General features: G+C 44.6%; 1 protein-coding gene across 1 annotated transcript in view; it reads right to left on the reverse strand.

Annotated features, from left to right (window-relative positions):
• The window catches only part of msh3 (mutS homolog 3 (E. coli)), a 254,529-nt gene that overhangs the window by 142,066 nt on the left and 88,135 nt on the right, over window positions 1–24,328 (reverse strand). The window contains exons 17-18 of the mRNA XM_078396561.1: window positions 10,009–10,125; window positions 7,365–7,472 (exon numbers count right to left, since the gene is read on the reverse strand). Coding sequence (XP_078252687.1) covers window positions 7,365–7,472; window positions 10,009–10,125 — 225 coding nt within the window. The remainder of the gene's footprint in view (window positions 1–7,364; window positions 7,473–10,008; window positions 10,126–24,328) is intronic.

The raw sequence follows: 24,328 nt of genomic DNA on the forward strand, positions 1-24,328 counted from the left end.
ATTGATTCACAAAATGCTGGAGTAACTCAGCTGGTCGGGCAGCATCTCAGGAGAGAAGGAATGGGTGACGTTTCGGGTCGAGACCCTTCTTCAGACTGATGTCAGGGGGGCGGGACAAAGGAAGGATATAGGTGGAGACAGGAAGATAGAGGGGGAACTGGGAAGGGGGAGGGGAAGAGGGGGGACAGAGGAACTATCTAAAGTTGGAGAAGTCAATGTTCATACCGCTGGGGGAGGTCTGGAACCGGAGTTGGAAACCCCGAGGCAGAAGAAATTCGATTCTGACAAGTTTCTAATTTCATTATTGAATAGAAAAATCTTGGCTCAACCATCCATCAATAAAACTATTGGTAAAACACCATGAATGCTGAGAAAATCATTCCCTCTAGGTTACACGAATGATGTAGGAAAGAACTGCTGATGCTGGTTTAAATCAAAGGTAGACACAAAATGCTGGAGTAACTCAGCGGAACAGGCAGCATCTATGGAGAGAAGGGATTTGGCATGGTCAATATTATTTTAATTCAGTTTAGTTCATTGTCAAATGTACCGAGGTCCAGTGAAAAGCATTTTTTGCATGCTTCCAGTCAGCAGAAAGACAATACATGATTAGAATCGAGCCATGTAGTGTACAGATATATGATAAGGGAATAAATAGTGCAAAGTAAAGTCAGCAGTCCAATCAAGGATAGCAATTGCCTGATGGGAGAGGGGAGAAGAGGGAGTGGCCAGGGTGCGACTCGTCCATGATTATGCTGCTGGCCTTGCCAGGGCAGCGCGAGGTATAAATAGAGTCAATACAAGGGAAGTTGGTTTGTGTGATGGTCTGGGTTGCGTCAATAGACAATAGACAATAGGTGCAGGAGTAGGCCATTCAGCCCTTCGAGCCAGCACCGCCATTCAATGCGATCATGGCTGATCACTCTCAATCAGTACCCCGTTCCTGCCTTCTCCCCATACCCCCTCACTCCGCTATCCTTAATTCACTGCAATTCACTGCAATTTCTAAGCTTATATGTTATGTGCTACGGCTCAATACTGACTGACATACTCCAACCAAAAGGTGCAAAGTCATATCAGAGTACAAAAGCATAGTGGTTCAAGTACTTAACTAGTAATTCAGAGGCTTACACAGAAGTCTCAATGCACCACGGCAGGCGTGGAATTTAAATTCAGTTAACTCGATCTAAGTGAAAAGTAATGGTTAATATAAAACTACAGGATTTTCATTAAAAAGCAAAGGGAGGGAATATGCCCAGCCTATCCAGCCCACATGTCACAACAGTAACACCCTTGAATCATTGGGAAAAAAAGTTACCTCGAATGATGCAGTACATGAGACCATTCAATCCATTAAGGACTGCACAATGGGACAACAGTAGAGATGCTGCCTTACAGCGCCAGAGACCTGGGTTAGATTCTGACCTCGACTGCTGCCTGTACGGAGTTTGTACATTTTCCCTGTGACCGCGTAGGTTTTCTCGGGGGGGGGGGGTGGCTGGTTTCCTCCTACACTCCAATGACTTGCGGGTTTGGCGGTTAATTGGCTTCTATACATTGTCCTTAGTGTGTAGGATAGAACTCGTGTACTGATGATGGCTGGCCGGCTTGGACTCGGTGGGCCGAAAGGCCTGTTGCCACGATGTATCTCCGAACTAAGCTAAAATATTATAATTCATCTCTGACCAACCAAATTTGGGGTAGGAATAACAGCGTACCTATCAATGCACCATTTCATTGCGAATTAAATCAAACATTACAAACGAGCAGAAGACGCAAAATGACTCAGCAGGTCAGCAGCATCTCTGGAGAACATGAATAGGCGATGTTTTGGGACAGAACGCCTCAGAATGATTTGGCCAGAGATGAAAAGATTGGTGTGAGACAAAAGGATTGAAGAGTTTCAATTTGTGAAGCTGGAGGAAGGAGAGGGAGGGGAGATAAAAGGAGTGAAATGGAAATTGTTGTTTTATGAAAAGGATATAATAGAGAAATGGAGGATATTTAAAGGTGAAATTTTGAGAGTACAGAGTCTTTATGTCCCTGTTCGGTGGAAAGGAAAGAATAATAATTTGAAAGAGCCGTGGTTTTCCAGAGAAATTGGACACGGTTCGGAAAAAGAGGGAGATATACAATAAATATAAGCGGCAGGGAGTAAATGAGGTTCTTGAGGAATATAAAGAATGTAAAAGGAATCTTAAAAAGGAAATCAGAAAAGCGAAAAAAAGATATGAGGCTGCTTTGGCAAGTAATGTAAAAGTAAACCCCAAGGGGTTCTACAGATATGTCAATAGCAAAAGGATAGTGAGGGATAAAATTGGTCCATTAGAGAGTCAGAGTGGACAGCTATGTGCTGAGCCGGAAGAAATGGGGGAGATATTAAACAATTTCTTTTCTTCGGTATTTACCGAGGAGAAGGATATTGAATTATGTGAGGTAAGCGAAACAAGTAGAGTAGTGATGGAAATTAGGAGGATTAAAGAAGAGGAGGTACGGACACTTTTGAAGAATATAAAAGTGGATAAGTCTCCAGGTCCTGATAGGATATTCCCTAGGACATTGAGGGAAGTTAGTGCAGAAATAGCAGGGGCTATGACGAAAATATTTCAAACGTCATTAGAAACAGGGATGGTGCCGGAAGATTGGCGCATTGCGCATGTTGTGCCTTTGTTTAAAAAAGGTTCTAAAAGTAAACCTAGCAATTATAGACCTATTAGTTTGACGTCTGTGGTGGGAAAATTAATGGAAAAGATACTTAGGGACAATATATATAATTATTTGGATAATCAAGGCCTGATTAGAAACAGTCAATATGGATTTGTGCCTGGAAGGTCATGTTTGACTAATCTTCTTGAATTTTTTGAAGAGGTTACCAGGGAAATTGATAAGGGCAAGGCTGTGGATGTTGTCTATATGGACTTCAGTAAGGCATTTGACAAGGTTCCACATGGAAGGTTGATTAAGAAGGTTAAATCGTTGGGTATTAATAGTGAGGTTGCAAGATGGATTCAACAATGGCTGAATGGGAGATACCAGAGGGTAACGGTTGACAATTGTATGTCAGGTTGGAGGCCAGTGTCTAGTGGAGTGCCCCAAGGATCTGTGTTGGGTCCACTGTTGTTTGTCATTTACATTAATGATCTGGATGATGGTGTGGCAAATTGGATTAGTAAATATGCAGATGATACTAAGATAGGTGGAGTAGTTGATAGTGAGGTAGATTTTCAAAGTCTACAGAGAGACTTGGGCCTTTTGGAAGGGTGGGCTGAAAGATGGCAGATGGAGTTTAATGCTGATAAGTGTGAGGTGCTGCATTTTGGTAGGACAAATCAAAATAGGACGTACAGGGTAAATGGTAGGGAATTGAGGAATGCAGTGGAACAGAGGGATCTGGGAATAACTGTGCATTGTTCCCTGAAGGTGGAATCTCATGTGGATAGGGTGGTGAAGAAGGCGTTTGGTATGCTTGCCTTTATAAATCAGAGCATCGAGTATAGAAGTTGGGATGTAATGTTGAAATTGTACAGGGCATTGGTGAGGCCGAATCTGGAGTATGGTGTGCAGTTCTGGTCGCCAAATTATAGGAAGGATGTCGACAAAATGGAGAGGGTACAGAGGAGATTTACTAGAATGTTGCCTGGGTTTCAGCACTTAGGCTACAGAGAGAGGTTGAACAGGTTGGGTCTTTATTCTTTGGAGCGTAGAAGGTTGAGGGGGGACTTGATAGAGGTTTTTAAAATTTTGAGAGGGACGGACAGAGTTGACGTGGGTAGGCTTTTCCCTTTGAGAGTGGGGAAGTTTCCAACAAGGGGACATAGCTTCAGAATTGAGGGACAAAGGTTTAGGGGTAACATGAGGGGGAACTTCTTTACTCAGAGGGTTGTGGCTGTATGGAATGGGCTTCCGGTGGAAGTGGTGGAGGCTGGCTCGATTTTATTATTTAAGAGTAAATTGGATAGGTATATGGATAGGAGGGGATTGGAGGGTTATGGTCTGAGTGCAGGTAGATGAGACTAGGTCAGGGAGAATGGTCGGCGTGGACTGGTAGGGCCGGACAGGCCTGTTTCCATGCTGTAGTTGTTATATTGTTATATTGTTATATACACGAAAAAGGAAAAAAAGTACACAAGCTCAGTTAAATGTGGAAAACATGAATTTGATCTTATTGCCCGATTTCTCCATTCAATACGTGTCATGCCGGAAATTCATCCTGTAACTTTCATTAAAATCCCTGCCAGGACATCAAACTACAGTACTAAACAGTGGTTAATCATTAAACAAGCCAATAATTATTCAGGCTGACGCATTTGGGCATCAGTTTCTAAACAGCATGAAAAATATTAATTGCCATCTGACAATCTTCGTGATACAAGCTAATTTCTGCAAAGAACTTTGCGATTATTAGATTAAATTTCTTAACCATTTCTTTCCACCTCATTCAAGGTGACAATTCAGTGAAGCCTTTCTTCAACCTGCCAAACATTGGTCGACCGAAAAAGGGCACAACAAACTAGCATTAATGGAATTTGTGATTAGATACAAAACTTTTATAGCGTCATTATTTTAAGAAGCTGCATTCCCATTCTTTAATACACCTTAATCAAATAATTAAACCAATAAATGTCGTTTTAAATATTTTTTAATTTAGTGCAGCCACCATGTGCAGAAGGGCGGCACTGTGGCACGGCTGGTCGAGCCGCTGCCTCACAGGGTCAGAGACCCAGTTTGATTTTTTTTAGAGATACAGCGCGGAAACAGGCCCTTCGGCCCACCGAGTCCGCGCCGCCCAGCGATCCCCTCACATTAACACTATCCTACACACACTAGGGACAATTTTTACATTTACCCAGTCAATTACCTACATACCTGTACGTCTTTGGAGTGTGGGAGGAAACCGAAGATCTCGGAGAAAACCCACGCAGGTCACGGGGAGAACGTACAAACTCCGTACAGACGGCGCCTGTAGTCAGGATCGAACCCGAGTCTCCGGCGCTGCATTCGCTGTAAGGCAGCAACTCTACTGCTGCGCCACCATGCCGCCGTTGACTGCTGGTGCTGTGCGGAGTTTGCACGTCCTTCCTGTGACCACGTGGGTTTTCCGCCGGTTGCTCTGGATTCCTCCCACATCCCGAAGACATGTGGGTTTGTAGTTAATTGGCCTCTGTACAATTGCCCCTAATGTGGCAGGCAGTGGGATAACAGAGAACTAGTGTGAATGGGTGAATGAAGGTGGGCTGTGGGGCCTGTTTTCGTGCTGCATCTCTAAACCAACCCTCCCCTTACACAATATGCAGCTTGCCCTTCCACTCTTATTAATCCCTGAAAATCCATTCAATTCTCTCAGCCTGCATACAGCTAAAATTAGCCATAATCTCTCTCTATGTGCGCTTCAAACCACCCAAGTACAAAAAAAGGGAAAGGATGAATTGACAACACTGTAGTCATTCAGCCATAGAATTCATGTCTGTCAATAATAAGCTATTCCAAGTACTGCAACTGCAGTTCTCAAACAATCGTTGTGTTGCTTGCAGTACAACTCAAGGACCAAGAATAAAAATATGGGAGAGACAAAAAAGGAAGAAAACTTGCACAACAGTAGCCTGCAGTTTATTCTTCAGAAAATTTCTCATATCACATTATTTCATACTTGAAATCTCGATCAATGATTTGGACGAGAACAGACAAGGCATGATTAATAAACATGCAGATGACACTAAAGTACGGGCTGGTGTGGTCGATAGCGAAGATGGTTGGCAAAATTTGCAGCAGGATCTTGGTCGTTTGGGCAGGTGGGTTGAGGAATGGTTGATGGAGTTCAATGCAGAAAATGTGCATTGTGGAAGTCAAGCCAGGGAGGGACCTTCACAGTGAATGGTAGGGTTCTATGGAGTGTCCTGGAGCAGAGGGATCTAGGAGTGCAAGCACATAGTTCCTTGAAAGTGGGACCATAAGTAGGACCATAAGTGGTCATGAAGGCTTTTGCACATTGGCTTTCATCAGTCGTATTGAGTATAGAAGTTGGGAGGTCAAATAACAACTATACAAAAGGCCATATTATGTTCAGTTTTGGTCACCCTGTTACAGGAAATGGTCCACTTCGGTGGGTCTCAGTGGAGCTTGATGGTTGCTGGTTCCACATTCTCAACAAGTCCCTCCAGATTTTAACACTCACCTACATATTAGGTGCAACTCACAATGTCAAATTAAACTTGTGACATTCGTCTATTTGGAATATGGGAAGAAACCCATGTTCTTCCTCAAGGGGGAACATAGAAATTTCACATAGACAGTACCCGAGATCATGATTGAACCTGGGTCTCTGATGAGGCACAGGCTCGACCATCTCCACCACCTTTCTTAGCAATTTAAGGTTAGGGTTTTCCTTGGAAGAAAGGAGAGCGAAGAGAGGTTTAAATAAAATGCATCGCATTATTGGGGATGAGACGGAAAATAGAAAGGATCTCAAAATCACAGAAGAGTTGCCCGATGACAGACGGATAGGAAATGTAGCAAAAAGATACATGAAGTTTTGGAGCAATTCAGCGGGTCAGGCAGCATATCTGGAGGACATGGATTCAAAACTCCGCTGCCCGTCTACTCACACACCTCGATCCGTGACCATATCACCCCCGTCCTTTATAAACTCCACTGGCTCCCCATCCCCCAGAGAATCCAGTACAAAATCCTCCTCATAACCTACAAAGCCCTCCATAACCTGGCCCCATCCTACCTGACCGACCTCCTCCACAGGCACACTCCCAGCTGCACCCTCCGCTCTGCCGCTGCCAATCTCCTATCCCCCCACATCCGGACCAAACTCAGATCCTGGGGGGACAGGGCTTTCTCCATCGCTGCTCCCACCCTATGGAACTCACTACCCCAAACCGTCAGAGACTCCTCCACACTCACCACATTCAAAACATCGCGGAAGTCTCACCTGTTCAGTACTGCCTTCAACCACTGAAAGTCACCTCACCTTCTGTCTCCTTTCTCTGTTCATTTATTTATTTACTTATTTATCTATTTATTCATTTCCCTATGTTCTCAAAATCTCTGTAAAGCGTCTTTGAGTATATGAAAAGCGCTATATAAATAAAATGCATTATTATTATTATTATTATTATGGATAGGCGATGTTTCAGGTGGGAACCGGTCTTCAAACATTGATGTTTATGACAAACCTATAATTGTTATCGATGCAAGATGCCAGCACCAATCCATGTGGTACACCACTGCTCATAGACTTCCGATCACAAACGCATCCCTCCATTATTGCCCTCTGATGAACTACTCCGGGAGAGGGTGCCCTTAGCATTCAACGGCAGTAGCGGAAAAAGGCAAAGGTAAGAATTCAACTTTATTACCTTGAATATCCTCCTTGCCTAGCAACCGCTGCCAATGAAAAGGTACAGTCAATGGTTGCCAGGTGACCAATTGCCTTTCTTATTCCATGGTAGTGCTCACCAAACTGACTGTGGATGAACGGAATGAGAATTACATTGAGAAAATCGGTCACAAAGTACAATAAACATTCCTTCGACAAGTTAGTATACATTTGTCGTGAATCATGGTACAGTATTCTCATCACCACACACACGTGCACTGGATTTTAAAGGTAATTAAAAAAATCAACTGAATAATTTTCTCCGTACCACAAAAATAACAATTTTCACTCAGACTTTAGGGTGGCAAGGTGGTGCAGCGGTAGAGTTGCTGCCTTACAGCGCCAGAGACCTGGGTTTGTTCCTGACTACGGGTGCTGTCTTTATGGAGTTTGTACGTTCTCCACATGACCTGCGTGGCTTTTCCCCGGGTGCCGCGGTTTCCTCCCACACTCCAAAGACGTACAGGTTTGTAGGTTAATTGCCATCGGTAAGAATTGTAAATGATCCCTAGTGTGTTGGATAGTGTTAGTGTATGGGGATCGTTGGTTGCCTTGTTTCCACGCTGTATCTCTAAACTAAACATACTTGAAAAATATATTCTTCCCTAATATTCTACTAAATCATCTAACAATTATCTTTAATCTATGTTCCTTGGTTACAGATTTCTCTGCCAACGTGGTCCTTCCATAAACCTTCCATTTTTATTTGCACGCATAATTTAATTGCCTTTTTTATGCACATCCACCTCCAATTCAAAGAAAGTAGCCCAGTCTATGGTCTAAATTTCCCATTTTGCCGCCATTCTCAAAGCTCCCCCCGTACCTTCCCTAAAGCTAATCGCATTCTTCCAATAAACTAGTGACCAGAACTATACACGGTCTTCTAATATCAGGACCTTCACGGGCAATGACAGTTCATAAGTATTCGGAGCAGAATAAGACCATTCGGCCCATCAAGTCTACTTTACCTTTCAATCATGGCCGATCTATCTTTCCCTCTCAACCAAATTCTCCTCCATTCGCCCCATAACCCCTGACACCCGTACTAATCAAGAATCTGTCAATCTCTGCTTCAATGATATCCATTGACTTGGCCTCCACAGCCTTCTGTGGCAATGAATTCCACAGATTTACCACCCTCGGACTAAATAAATGTCTTCTCATCTCCTTTCTAAAGGTACATCCTTTTACTCCGAGGCTGGCCTCTGGTCCTAGACTCTCCCAATAGTGGAAACTTCCTCTCTACATCCACCCTATCCAGGCTTTTTACTATTCAGCAAGTTTCAATGAGGTCTCCCCCTCATCCTTCTAAACTCCAGCGAGTACAGGCCCAGTGCCTTCAAACGTTTATCATATGTCAACCCAATCATTCCTGGGATCATTTTCATAAACCTCCTCTGGACCCTCTCCAATGTGTGGGACAGGTGTAAAACCGGCAGCACTCTCATAGCTTTCTAATTGTGAGAGCTTGATCGCGACAAAGTACGTTGACTGAAACTCAATAAGCAGGAGATGGTTTAAATAATAACGTGTTTTTTAAATTTTAGAACTAGCAGGATTGTTTATGGAATTTAATCATGCTGAAACGCCTACCGACTTTATTGACACTGGAAACCATTTTCTATGGGTGCACATACCCTCTTGATTTCCAAGAAGCCAACTGTCTAACGTGGTAGACACAAAAAGGCTGGAGTAACTCAGCGGGTCAGGCAGCATCTCAGGAGAAAAGGAATAGGTGACGTTTCAGGTCGAGACCTTTCTTCAGAGTAAGAGTCAGGGGAGAGGGAACTTAATCTACTCCTGTGTCAAGCTGCTAAACCACAGATATACATTTAAGTTGCAACTATTGAAATCAGAGGGTTTGGACGTGCACTAATATCAAACATCACCAATAAACAGTCACCAACAAACAAGCTGGCTATTGATGATTGCATAATTACATGCTCATTTGGATACTTCATGATTAATTTTCAACTAAAACATTTTGTTAATCGTGTCATTACTGTGTCACTGTTACGACTGTTTAGTTGAGAGATACAGTGCAGAAACAGGCCCTTTGGCCTACTGGGTCCACGCCGACCAGTGATCCCCGCACATTAACACTATCCTACACCCACTAGGGACATTTTTTACATTAACAACATGCTAATTAACCTGTACGTCTTTGGAGTGCGGGAGGAAACCGAAGATCTCGGAGAAAATCAACGCAGGTCACGGGGAGAACGTACAAACTCCGTTCAGACAGCACCCTTAGTCGGGATCGAACCCGGGTCTCTGGCACTGCATTCGCTGTAGGGCAGCAACTCTACCGCTGCGCCACCGTGACCGTTCACAACTGTTGAATGAGAAATCTATGCAAAATATGACTATTCAATAGCTAATAAACTTCCAGTATTCATTTATTGGCATTGTATTTCTACGTTGCCATGCCAGAACAGCAGAAATACAATGCACCAGCAGAACATCTTTAGACTTCAGATCTTGAACTGAAGCACCAACCTTCAAAAAGAAAATTTGTACATGCTGATCAATTTAATTTCACATTTGCATTCTCTAACTTCTTTATTGCTTCAACAATCAGGCTAACAAACAGTTCCAATTGAGAGTTAACACGCTTGACATACTCTAGCAGTTGTAGCCACTCTGCGCTGCAGTCGAGGACAAGTTGCTCACGAAGCTGGCACAGGCACCTGTACTGCTCGGCAATGAATGGGGTATGGAAACGAACGACGGCTTTTGTACTGCAGGAAAAAAAAGAAGAGAACAGAACCAAGGTCACCAAAGTATTCATTATGTCACTCCCAGAGGAAGTTTGATTCAGAATGGCTCTTTCTGAATTAACCTTGAAAAAAAAAGGAAGAAAAATTGCTGTTATACAAAGTCAATTTTCCACACAGTCCATTTTGTCACAGGAAGCATCCAGCGACTAACTTGCAGCCCTTCAAAGTAGATCAGCTCACAGATGATCTTTCAAAGAGAAGTTTAATTTAATATCAAAACCATGCTTGCATCTACCGAAATAAATAGGTTTAATGAACAGGCAAAAAAAAGGTTACATCATTACGTCATTGGGCGGCACGGCGGCACTGAGGTAGAGTTGCTGCCTTACAGTGCTTACAGCGCCAGGTTCAATCCTGGCTATGGGTGCTTCTCTGTACAGAGTTTGTACTTTCTCCCCGTGACCCACGTGGGTTTTCTCCGAGAACTTCAGATTCCTCCCGCACTCCAAAGACGTACAGGTTTGTAGGTTAATTGGCTTGGAATAAACATTAAAATTGGCCCTAGCGTAGGATAGTATTAATGTGCAGGCATCGCTGGTCGGTTCGGAGTCCGTGGGCCGAAGGGCCTATTTCTGCGCTGTATCCCTACACGAAACTAAACTAATCATAAAGGTGGAATTCTTTATAAACAGGACAGGTTGTATTAATAAAAGAGCTGTTATTGCTCTGAAACCAGTACATGTGCAATCTTTGGGAGTGCCTAAAGCAAATCTGCAATGGCCCAGCTGAAAGTGCCAAACGTTGTGGTGAGACATAACACTTAATGCATATTTAAACAATTTATCACACTCGGCAGATACAAAAACAAAATCACCAAATTATGGAATGATACAGCACAAAACGTCACAGTCAGTAGCCTGTGGCAGTTTAATAGTTTTTCCCTATTTATATTCTTAAATACACTAAGGAACAAACACAGCTTCTCCAAACCATGCATTGGACTGAAGCCCCTCATCCCTGCAACCATTCTAGTAATTATCTTCTATAACTTCTCTTGTGATTTATTTTATTTTCTAAAATTTTGCAACCAGAACATAATGCTTCGGGTGAAACCAAACAAGTGTTTTATAAAGAGTCAGCATAACATCCACAGATTTAAAAAAAAATCTGTTCCTCTAAAAGTGAAGACAAGGATCTCGACCCAAAACATCACCAACTCATGCTCTGCAGAAATGCTGCCTGACCTGCTGAGTTACTCCAGCACTGTGTGTCCTTTAGTACAAGGATCATTCCGTGTTTTTTTTAAATTAACACGAGCATTATTTTACCGCCTTCAAAGATTTGTGTGGCAAAGATACAGTATCTTGAAGAGACTGTACTCCCTAGAGTTTAGAAGAAAGAGGGGGGGACCTCATTGAAACATACAAAATAGTGAAAGGCTTGGATAGAGTGGATGTGGAGAGGATGTTTCCACTAGTGGGAGAGTCTAGGACTAGAGGTCATAGCCTTCGAATTAAAGGACGTTCTTTTAGGAAGGAGATGAGGAGAAATTTCTTTAGTTCGAGGGTGGTGAATCTGTGGAATTCTTTGCCACAGAAGGCTGGGGATATTTTTTTTAAGGCAGAGATAGATGGATTCTTGATTAGTACAAGTGTCAGAGGTTATGGGGAGAAGGCAGGAGAATGGGGTTAGGAGGGAGAGATAGATCAGCCATAATTGAATGGCAGAGTAGACTTGATGGTCCGAATGGCCTAATAATGCTCCTATCACTTATGACCGAAGTTAAAGTGTTGTATTTGAATGCGCGAAGTATAAAAAATAAAGTGGATGAGCTTGAGGCTCAGTTAGATATTGGCAAGTATGATGTTGTGGGAATTACAGAGACATGGCTGCAAGAGGACCAGGGCTGGGACCTGAATATTCAGGGGTATACGACCTATCAAAAAGACAATCAGGTGGGCAGAGGGGGTGGGGTCACTCTGTTCGTAAGGAATGATATTCAGTCCCTTGCAAGGGATGACATAGAATCAGGAGATGTAGAATCAGTATGGACAGAACTGATGAATTGTAATGGTAATTCCCTAATTCTACTCATATCACTTATAACTTTAAGTATCTGTTCTTGCATGCACCTAAAGCTCTGCCATTCAGTTCCAATCATTTCTCCTTATTCTACCTATTCTACCTATTCTACCTATTCTCCTTATTCTACCTGCGGCACGGTAGCGCAGCGGTAGAGGTGCTGCTTTACAGCGAATGCAGCGCCGGAGACACAGGTTCGATCCTGACTACGGGTGCTGCACTGTAAGGAGTTTGTACGTTCTCCCCGTGACCTGCGTGGGTTTTCTCCGAGATCTTCGGTTTCCTCCCACATTCCAAAGACGTACAGGTATGTAGGTTAATTGGCTGGGTAAATGTAAAAATTGTCCCTAGTGGGTGTAGGATAGTGTTAATGTGCGGGGATCACTGGGCGGCACGGACTTGGAGGGCCGAAAAGGCCTGTTTCCGGCTGTAGATATATGATATGATATGATATGATAAAACATGCCATCTAGTGCTTCACTCCATTAAACCTGCTTTTATGCCCTATATTTTAACAGTCACGTGTAAATTTGTTAAGGATTGAGGTTTGGAGAATTTGGTGGCCAGGGCAACACCGTGAACACTTCACCATGTTCCTCAAACCATTCCCGAACAATGTGTGCAGTGTGGAAGGGGGCATTATCCTGCTGAAAAAGGCCACTGCTATCAGGGAATACAATACAATACAATACAATATATCTTTATTGTCATTGTACCCAGGGGTACAACGAGATTGGGAAGGGGTGGGTGTACCTGGTCTGCAACGATGTTTAGATAGGCAGAGGAGTGGCAGGTGAAGGAGTGAGTGCAGGGATGGCTGAGCAGGTAATCTCTCGGAGATTTTCACTGGTTTTTTTACAGGAGCGGGGGAATTTAAAAAGGTCAGGACCAGCCTACAACACAAGGTCGGCAGAGGAGCAGCAGGTGAAGGAGTGAGTGCGGGGATTGGCTGAGCAATTACATTAGCAAATTGGTAAGTTAGCTAATTAGTCAATTAAACAGCTAATATAAGTAAGGCTTGCTGTCAGGGAGCGGCCTGGTGAGAAAAGTGCCTGGTGAGAAAAGTGCCTGGTGAGAAAAGTGCCTGGTGAGAAAAGTGCCTGGTGAGAAAAGTGCCTGGTGAGAAAAGTGCCTGGTGAGAAAAGTGCCTGGTGAGAAAAGTGCCTGGAGAGAAAAGTGCCTGGCGAGAAACGTGCCTGGCGAGAAACGTGCCTGGCGAGAAAAGTGCCTGGCGAGAAAAGTGCCTGGCGAGAAAAGTGCCTGGCGAGAAAAGTGCCTGGCGAGAAAAGTGCCTGGCGAGAAAAGTGCCTGGCGAGAAAAGTGCCTGGCGAGAAAAGTGCCTGGCGAGAAAAGTGCCTGGCGAGAAAAGTGCCTGGCGAGAAAAGTGCCTGGTGAGAAAAGTGCCTGGTGAGAAAAGTGCCTGGTGAGAAAAGTGCCTGGTGAGAAAAGTGCCTGGTGAGAAAAGTGCCTGGTGAGAAAAGTGCCTGGTGAGAAAAGTGCCTGGTGAGAAAAGTGCCTGGTGAGAAAAGTGCCTGGTGAGAAAAGTGCCTGGTGAGAAAAGTGCCTGGTGAGAAAAGTGCCTGGTGAGAAAAGTGCCTGGTGAGAAAAGTGCCTGGTGAGAAAAGTGCCTGGTGAGAAAAGTGCCTGGTGAGAAAAGTGCCTGGTGAGAAAAGTGCCTGGTGAGAAAAGTGCCTGGTGAGAAAAGTGCCTGGTGAGAAAAGTGCCTGGTGAAAAAAGTGCCTGGTGAGAAAAGTGCCTGGTGAGAAAAGTGCCTGGTGAGAAAAGTGCCTGGTGAGAAAAGTGCCTGGTGAGAAAAGTGCCTGGTGAGAAAAGTGCCTGGTGAGAAAAGTGCCTGGTGAGAAAAGTGCCTGGTGAGAAAAGTGCCTGGTGAGAAAAGTGCCTGGTGAGAAAAGTGCCTGGTGAGAAAAGTGCCTGGTGAGAAAAGTGCCTGGTGAGAAAAGTCCGAGTCTTTGGCGAGGAGGCTGAGGGAGGAGACTACGCCAAAAGTTGGAGAGGGTGAGACGCTGCAAGGACATGACAGGTAAGTTGAGTCAGTGTGATATTTGCAGGATGTGGGAGGTCAGGGACACTGCTGGTGCCTCTGGCTGCGACAAATGTGGAAATTCCGTCCAGGTTGAGCTCCTGAAGGCCCGTGTTGGGGAACTGGAGAGGCAACTGGATGACCTCAAGATCATCCGAGAAAACGAGACGTTCCTGGACAAGACCTACAGCGAGATCGTTACACCGAAGGTACTGGAAGGGAGAAGGTGGGTGACGGTGAGGAAGGGAAGGAAGCTTGGAGTACAGGAGACCCCGGGGGTTGTACCTCTTGAAAACAGGTTCACCCTCTTGGAAGCTGTCGGGACAGAAGACACTGCCGGTCTGAGCGGCAGACAAGTCCGATGCAAAACGTGGTGCTGAGGCAAAGCAGAAGAGACCAACGTCAGGCAGAGCCATGGTAGTAGGGGACTCTATCGTGAGAGGTACGGACAGGGGTTTCTGCGGCTACAAGCGGGATTCAAGGATGGTGTGCAGCCTCCCTGGTGCCAGGGTCCAAGATGTCACGGACCGAGTGCAGAACATCCTCATGGGTGAAGGTGAGCAGCCGGAAGTGGTAGTGCATATCGGCACAAACGACGTCGAGAAGTAGAGGAAGGATATTCTGCAGCGTGACTTTAGAGAGCTCGGAAGAAGGCTGAAAAGCAGGACCTCTAGGGTGGTTATCTCCGGTTTGCTTCCAGTTCCTCGTGCTGATGAGGGCAAGAACAGGGAGATAGGGGATCTGAATGTGTGGCTGAGGAGCTGGTGCAGGGGGCAGGGATTTAGATTCTTAGACCACTGGGATCTGTTTTGGGGTAAGGGTAAATTGTACAAAAGAGACGGGTTGCACCTCAACAGGCGACCAGCATTCTGGCAGGCAGGTTTGCCACTGCTACACGGGTGGGTTTATACTAAATAGTGGGGGGGGGGGTAGACAAGGATGGAGTTAAAGGGAAAGAGAGAATACGAAAAGTTAAGACAGACTCCAGAATTAACAGGACAGAAAGCTCACGAAGGGATAGGAAAGTATGGCCAAGTGTAATAGGAATCGATGTGAAAGGTGAGAAGAGTAATGGATTAAAAGTATTATATATGAAGGCGCGAAGTATAAGAAGTAAAGTGGATGAGCTTGAGGCTCAGTTAGAGATTGGTAGATATGACATTGTGGGGATTAGAGACGTGGCTGCAGGAGGATCGGGACTGGGAACCGAATATTCAGGGTTATACGTCCTAAAGAAAGGACAGGCTGGTGGGCAGAGGAGGTGGGGTAGCTCTGTTGGTGAGGGATGCAATACAGTCCCTTGCGAGGTGTGAAATAGGGATTGACGATGTGGAGTCACTGTGGATAGAGTTGAGGAATTGAAAAGGTACGAAGACACTAATGGGACACTAATGGGCCATCCACGCGATCTAAACTCATCGGACCAAGCGACCTTCTTCCACTGCTCCAAGGTCCATTTCCGACGCTCGCGTGTCCAACGTAGGCGTTTTCGACGGTGGACAGGGGTCAACATGGGCACTCTGCGGACATGCAGCCCCATACGCAGCAGGGTGCGATGCACTGTGTATTGTGACACATTCCTCCCGTGACCACCATTAACATTTTCTGTGACTTGTGCCACAGTAAACCTTCTGTCGGTTCGGACCAGACGGGATAGCCTTCGTTGCCCTCGTACATCGATGAGCCTTGGGCGCCCAACACCCTGTCACCGGTTTGTGGTTTGTCCCTCCTCGGACCGCTGAATGAATGAATAAGTTTATTGGCCAAGTATGTGCACATACAAGGAATGTGCCTTGATGCTCCTCTCACAAATGACAACACAAACATACAATTCATAATTAAGACTGTCAGTAGGTACTCTCCACTGCTGACCGGGAGCACCCCACAAGCCTTGCCGTTTCAGAGATGCTCTGGCCATACCAATTTGGCCCTTGTCAAAGTCGCTCAGGTCTTTACTCCAGCCCATTTCTCCTGCATCCAATGCATCAACTTCAAGAACTGACTGTTCACTTGCTGCCTAATATATCCCACCCCTTGACAGGTGCCATTGTAACAAGATAATCAATGTTAGTCACTTTATCTGGCAGTGGTCATAATGTTTTGGCTCATCAGTGTATGTCCCAATATTTTATTATCCCCCAAAAATATGGCCGAAACAATTTTTTGGTGGGGTATTTACGTCCTTTTAAATGGTTCCCAAATCTAAAATAAAATACAATATGTCGACTGATTCAATGAGCAGAGATTCCGTGCAAGAGAAAAAAAACAACTTTGTTCATTGGCAAGACCTAAGAATCTATTAATCTGTTTCTGTGTCAACAAAGGTCCATAGATTTACAAATCGAAGAGAGAAATAGAAATTATAAGAGTCCTTCCAACTGTTTTCTGTGGGGAGGGTGCAGGAGGCAGAAGTTAGAATCAATGCTGTTAGTGTGGATGTTTACATTGATTTCAATGATTCAGACAGGAAAAAGCAATTATTCCGACTTTACAGAAATATTACTTTTGTCTCTGTATTAAAAATATATTTTTTAAGAGCGAATCCAGTAGCTGTTATTTAGAGTGCTCACTCCTCGCTCCACTAAAGGCAAGTTTCAGCTTTCTACCTCTTTGCCAAAGATTTTAAAATGCAGAATAAAACAAACATGCTTAGCAAAGTAATGCAAGGTACAAAGCACGTGGATGCATCAAAGCAATTCGTTTAGTTTAGTTTAGAGATACAGCGCAGAAACAGGCCCTTCGGCCCACCGAGTCTGCACCGACCAGCAATCCCCACACATTAACGCTATCCTACACACGCTAGGGACAATTTTACATTAAAACCAAGCCAACTAACCTACAAACCTGTAGGTCTTTGGAGTGTGGGAGTAAACCGAAGATCTTGGAGAAAACCCACACGGTCACAGAGAGAACGTACAAACTCTGTACATAGAGCATCCTTAGTCGAGATCGAACCCGGGTCTCTGGCGCTGAAAGGCAGCAACTTTACCGCTGTGCCACTGTGCCGTCCCTTAGAAAACTAATGCAACCGAAAGGCATGGGTGGTAAAAATGTCATTAGTGCAGGAGAACAGTTAGAGACAAATCTAAAATTGCAGTTATAGGAATAAACACCAGAAAATATCATTCAAACTTTGGCTGGAACATTGCCAGTATTACGAGCAAGGCAGTACTCTGTTATGCTGTGGAAAGTCAAACCAGGGATTTGTCGGAGGGGCAGGTTTAGAGCCGGTACATAAACTTCACATGGGAATGGGACCTGTTTCAATGGTGACTGTGGACAACAGCAATGTCCATGACCTTTGCAGCAGGATCTCGGAAACATTTAAGTTTTATCCAAATTCTGTTAACCTATCTCCCCATTCATTAGAGTCAAAAACACTTCATAGCACTTGCCCATTAAGATTACAGTTTTTGTTTTCGGTTTTAAGTACATTTCTTTGCAATGATTAAAAAGCACAAAGTATAAATACGCAGGAACTCTTTGTAAAAAGTTAAAGTTTAGTTTATCGTCCCGTGTAACGGGGTACATTGAAAAGCTTTTGTTGCGTGCTATCCGGTCAGCAGAAAGACCATGCATGATTACAATCAAGCCATCCGCAGTGTACAGATACATGATAAAAGCAACAGCCTAGCAGGACACTCAGACTTTGGGATGCAATAACAACATTTAATAGATACAATGACATTTAAAACAAACACTTGGACAGGTACAAGAAGTTGGGATGTAATGTTAAAATTGTACAGGGCATTGGTGAGGCCGAATCTGGAGTATGGTGTGCAGTTCTGGTCGCCAAATTATAGGAAGGATGTCGACAAAATGGAGAGGGTACAGAGGAGATTTACTCGAATGTTGCCTGGGTTTCAGCACAAGCTACAGAGAGAGGTTGAACAGGTTGGGTCTTTATTCTTTGGAGCGTAGAAGGTTGAGGGGGGACTTGATAGAGGTTTTTAAAATTTTAAGAGGGACGGACAGAGTTGACTTGGGTAGGCTTTTCCCCTTGAGAGTGGGGAAGATTCCAACAAGGGGACATAACTTTAGAATTGAGGGACAAAAGTTTAGGGGTAACATGAGGGGTAATTTCTTTACTCAGAGGGTGGTGGCTGTATGGAATGGGCTTCCGGTGGAAGTGGTGGAGGCAGGCTCGATTTTATTATTTAAGAGTAAATTGGATAGGTATATGGATGAGAGGGGATTAGAGGGTTATGGTCTGAGAGCAGGTAGATGAGACTAGGTCAGAGAGAGTGGTCGGCGTGGACTGGTAGGGCCGAATGGGCCTGTTTCCGTGCTGTAGTTGTTATATGGTTATATGGTTACATGGATAGGAAAGGCTTCGAGGGATATGGGCCAAATGGGACTACTTGGGCATCTTGGTCAGCATGGATGAGTTGGGCTGAAGGGCCTGTTTCTATGCTGTATGGCTTTCTATGGTCTTGTGTAAAGAACACAGCAATTTGGTTTAAAAGGTGAAACAACATTATGTAATAACTATATTAATCTTAGTCAAGTAATGTTAACTGAAATATATAATTTCAAAACATGTGTTTGATTTATATACTATCTCTGTTGGAGAGTAAACCAACTGACTACATTACACATTCTTTGGTAGCAGGAAGAGGTCACAATAACTTAATCGTGTACATTCTTGCAGTGCTTGGGTAAATATAAGTGGTTTCTGCTACTGATTTAATAAAACCTCATTCTCCATAAGCTTTTAATCTAAAATATTTTTCACTGCAACTAATCAAATGACCAGATGATACCATAAGCCATACTCTGTAGTGCAATCCAAGGAAAGGCTTTCAAAAGAAGATTGGAAAAAAAAAACAGGCGATACAGACCCTTTGGCCCACCGTGTCCGTGCCGGCCAGCGATCCCCGCACACTAACGCTGTCCTACACACACTAGGGACAATTTACAATTGTTACCAAGCCAATTAGCCTACAAACCTGCACGTCTTTGGAGTGTGGGAGGAAACCGGAGATCCTGGAGAAAACCCACGCAGGTCACGGGGAGAACGTACAAACTCCGCACAGACACGCACCCGAACCTGGGTCTCTGGCACTGTGAGGCAGCAACTCTACCGCTGCGCCGCCCAATAATTTTATCAAATACATGTGTAAGGAAGGATAAGAATGGCATTTTCTATTGGGCTGCGGCAATAACAAAGAAACATAAGAAGAATGAATATGGAAGACAACACCCAAAGCTTGGTCGATAACCCAATCTTTCTTTGAACTTGCCATCTGGATTTCTTACACGGACAGGATTCTGACAATCAAATTCCTTGGACACCCACACAACGACGCAATTTTGCAGAAACTGAAAGATGCCGCCGAGCTCCCTTGACTTAACTTCAGGTCATGAATACATTGTAAAAAGCACAATGGTCCTCATACCATCTCCTAAAGGACTCCTAAAATCTAAAATTAAAACAACCATTCACGCCGTATGCTTCCAGAACTTCAGATAAAAAAAATTAACTAAATTGCCACCATCCATTTACCTCTATAAGTTTCAAGTTTGCTGAGTCTATTATTATATACTTCATCAAAAGCTTATTGGAAGTCAAAATACACAATATCAATCGTATTATCTAATAATACTTTTTTTTAAAAACTTCAACAAAGATCGCATGGAAATTAGTCAGACTACAGCGTGTTGGTTTCTGCAGATATTTTTCCAAGTGATAATATTTTGGGTTAACCTTCATCAGTTGACCTGGTGTACCCACCTTCCCCTTTTGAACAGCGTGTGATTTTGCAAACCCTCAAAGACTCTGGCAACCTTCCCGTAGCTTAACAGGAATAAATGGTCGTGACCAAAATCCCTGCTATTTCCATCCTCTGCACTGTAAACAGACTTTCTTTGAAAAGCAGTGAGCAACAATGTACACAGTCCTCGGGCTGTGGTCTACCTAATGTTGTGCCCAGTTCTAAACCTAACCTCTGTTATTCTAGTCTACAACCTGAGGAGTACCTTCAGCAACAGACTGGTTCCACCAAGATGCAGCACAGAACGCCACAGGAGACCCTTCTTTCCTGCAGCTATCAAACTGTACAACTCCTCCCCCTTCTGTCGCGGGGTAGACTGACTCCCCTCCCTCCCTTCCCCCCCCCCCCCCCCCACCTCCCCCAACCCACCCACTCCCACCCCCCCCAATCTTTGCACATCCCAAATCCTTTCCACTTGTCACTTTAATTTCATGTTTCATGTATTTTGTGTTTTTATGACTGCTGGCAGATCAATTTCCCTCCTGGGATAAATAAAGTTCTATCGTATCATATCGTATGCCTCAGCTAATAAAGGACACTTTTGTAGGGGCTTTTTAATCCACCTTAATGACTTGCTCTGCTACCTTAAATGTGCAGGAATACACTCCAAGGTTCCCCCGTTCTCTCCACTCCCACTTACCGTGTATTCTGTTCCCTTACTAGACTTCCTGAAACATTATTGCCCCAGATATCATTCCCGCGTCGAATCTCCAGAGTCATTACTTTGTGCAGCTCCCGACTTGAATTCCACTTGCTCCTTCTCTTTGCAAAAGACAACAACATATTTATTTTCCACCAATCTAAATCGGGTCACAGCCAGTTGGAGAGTCAGAATCATACAGCACGGAAACAGGCCCCTTCGGCCCAAGATGCCCGATCTAAGCCGTGCCCATCGGCCCGCATTTGGCCCAAATTCCACTAAATCTTTCCTATTCATGAACCTGCCAATGTGACTGTTAAATATTCTAATTACTACTGCTTCCTCTGACAGCTCACTCCATATAGAGGCAGGCACGTTAGAGGCAGGAAACATGTTCTCAATGTTGGGGGAGTCCAGAACCAGGGGCCACAGTTTAAGAATAAGGGGTAGGCCATTTAGAACGGAGATGAGGAAAAACTTTTTCAGTCAGAGAGTTGTGAATCTGTGGAATTCTCTGCCTCAGAAGGCAGTGGAGGCCAATTCTCTGAATGCATTCAAGAGAGAGCTGGATAGAGCTCTTAAGGATAGCGGAGTCAGGGGGTATGGGGAGAAGGCAGGAACGGGGTACTGATTGAGAATGATCAGCCTTGATCACATTGAATGGCGGTGCTGGCTCGAAGGGCCGAATGGCCTACTCCTGCACCAATTATATATATTTTTTTTAAAATATATATATATATATATACCCGTCACCCTATGCGAAAAACTAGTTCTGGACTTCCCCAACATCGGGAACAATCTTCCTGCATCTAGTCTCTCCAACCCCTTAAGAATTTTATATGTTTCTATAAGATCCCCCCTCAGTCTTCTAAATTCCAGCGAGTATAAGCCTAGTCTATCCAGTCTTTCTTCATATGAAAGTCCTGCCATCCCAGGGATCAATCTGGTGAACCCTCTCTGTACTCCCTCTAAGGCTAGAATGTCTTTCCTCAGATTAGGAGACCAAAACTGTACACAATAGTCCAGGTGCGGTCTCACCAAGTCCCTGTACAACTGCAGCAGAACCTCCCTGCTCCTATACTCAAATCCTCTTGCTATGAATGCTAACATACCATTAGCTTTCTTCACTGCCTGCTGCACCTGCACGCTTGCTTTCAATGACTGGTGCACCATGACACCCAGGTCTCGTTGCATCTCCCCTTTTCCTAATTGGCCACCTATACGTCTTTGGCGTGTGGGAGGAAACCGAAGAACTCTGAGGAAACCCACGCTGTCACGGGAAGAACATACAAACTCCATACAGACAGCACCTGTAGTCGGGATCGAACCCGGGTCTCTGGCGCTGCAAGTGCTGTAAGGCAGCAAATCTACCGCTGCGCCATCAAATCTCAACAATTTCCTCATAAATCTTCTCTCCAGCTCAATAACAATTTCCTCATAAATCTTCTCTCCATCTTTCCTACAGAAGGGTATTAAATACTGAAGGCAGTATTTTAATCGCGGCCTCAGCAATGTCTTGCACAACTGGAGCATCACATCCCAACTTATATTCTCAATTCCCTAACTGAAGGCCAAAGTGCCAAAAGGTTTCTTCACCACTCTATCTACCCACAATGCCGCTTTCACGGTTCTAGGTACTTCTGTTCCATGATCCCCCTTGCTCTACAACACACACCAAGGCCCTGCCATCTCCAATCTACCCTTTCTGTCCAAAGTTTTGGAACGCGCTGTAGCTTCTCAACTCAAATACCACCTCTTTACCAATAACCTGTATGAAACTTTCCAATCCGGATTCCGCTCCAACCACAGTACTGAAACTGCGCTCCTCAAAATCACCAACGACCTTTTCCTCTCCTCTGACGCTGGCAACCTCAACATCCTCATCCTACTTGACCTCAGCGCCGCCTTTGACACCATAAATCACTCCATTCTCCTCACCCGACTTGAAACCTCCTTTAACATCACCGGCACAGCCCTATCCTGGATCAAATCTTACCTCTCCGACAGGCACCAGTTCATCTCCATTAACAACTGTAAATCCCCCACCACTCCCCTCCCCCAAGGTGTCCCCCAAGGCTCAGTCCTTGGCCCCCTCCTCTTCATCCTCTACCTGTTCCCCCATGGTCAATTAATCCGCCGTCATGGTCTCAACTTCCACTGCTTCGCTGATGATATCCAGCTCCTCATCTCCACCAAGTCAATCTCCACCACCACACACTACACTGACAAACTGCATCACTGAAATAAAATCTCGGCTTCAATCAAATTTCCTCAAACTCAACTGCAACAAATCCGAAATCATCATCATTGGTCCAAAAACGCTCACCAAATCCACCCAAAACTTCATCCTCAATATTGATGGTCTCCCAGTATCCACCTCCCCTCACATCCGGAATCTTGGAATCATCTTTGATCAAACCCTCTCCTTCGACAAACACATCAAACACATCATCAAGACAGCCTTCTTCCACCTCAAAAACATCGCCCGTCTCCGTCCATCCCTCTCCTCCACAGCTGCAGAAACCCTCATCCACGCCTTCATCACCTCCCGTCTGGACTACTGCAACAGCCTCCTCTATGGCTCACCCTCAAAAATCATCAGTAAACTTCAATACATTCAAAACTCCGCTGCCCGTCTACTCACCCACTCCCCGATCCGTGACCATATCACCCCCGTCCTTTACAAGCTCCACTGGCTCCCCATCCCCCAGAGAATTCAGTACAAAATCCTCCTCATGACCTACAAAGCCCTCCATAACCTGGCCCCATCCTACCTGACTGACCTCCTCCACAGACACACTCCCATCTGCACCCTCCGCTCTGCTGCTGCCAACCTCCTGTCCCCCCCCCATCCAGACCAAACTCAGATCCTGGGGGGACAGGGCTTTCTCCATCGCTGCTCCCACCCTCTGGAACTCACTACCCCAAACCGTCAGAGACTCCTCCTCACTCACCACATTCAAAACATCACTGAAGTCTCACCTGTTCAGCACTGCCTTCAACCACTGACCGTCACCTCACCTTCCGTCTCCTTTTTCTGTTCGTTTACTTATTTATCTATTTATTTTCTTCTCTATGTTCTAGTAATCCCTGTAAAGCGTCTTTGAGTGTTTGAAAAGCGCTATATAAATGTAATGCATTATTATTATTATTATTACTGTGAAGTTCCTGCTCTGGTTTGCCTTCCCAAAATGCAAGACCTCACAATTATCTGAATAAAACTCCATTAGCCATTCTTCGGACCACTTACCCACCTGATCTAGATCCCGCTGTCATTCTTGATAACCTTCTCGAGTGTCTCAAGGAAACCGCAGTTACATATTTCCATTGGCGCAGTGTGATTGACCGCGTGCGTCAAGATTCAGACTTGAAAATTGAAAATTCACTGACGGAATTTGTGGAAATATCATAACCATCACTAATGGGCTACCAGGATGCGATTCATCAAGTTTAATTTCTCCGCTGCCACTGGTTAGATATAAACCCACAACCTTGTCCATTTGACGAGTGCTATTTTATCTCTTGGGATTGCCACTCGGATACATTTCTTATTCATGTCCTCTGTGTACAGTATTAGTACCACAGCTAAACGATGGAGCAATGATCACATCTTTCCTTGTAAATTAAACTAGGTGATTATTCCAGATGGAAGGTCAGAATAGCAAAATATGACAATGCGAGCAGCCG

Source organism: Rhinoraja longicauda, chromosome 3, assembly GCF_053455715.1.
Source record: "Rhinoraja longicauda isolate Sanriku21f chromosome 3, sRhiLon1.1, whole genome shotgun sequence".
NCBI classification, from domain to species: Eukaryota; Metazoa; Chordata; class Chondrichthyes; order Rajiformes; family Arhynchobatidae; genus Rhinoraja; species Rhinoraja longicauda.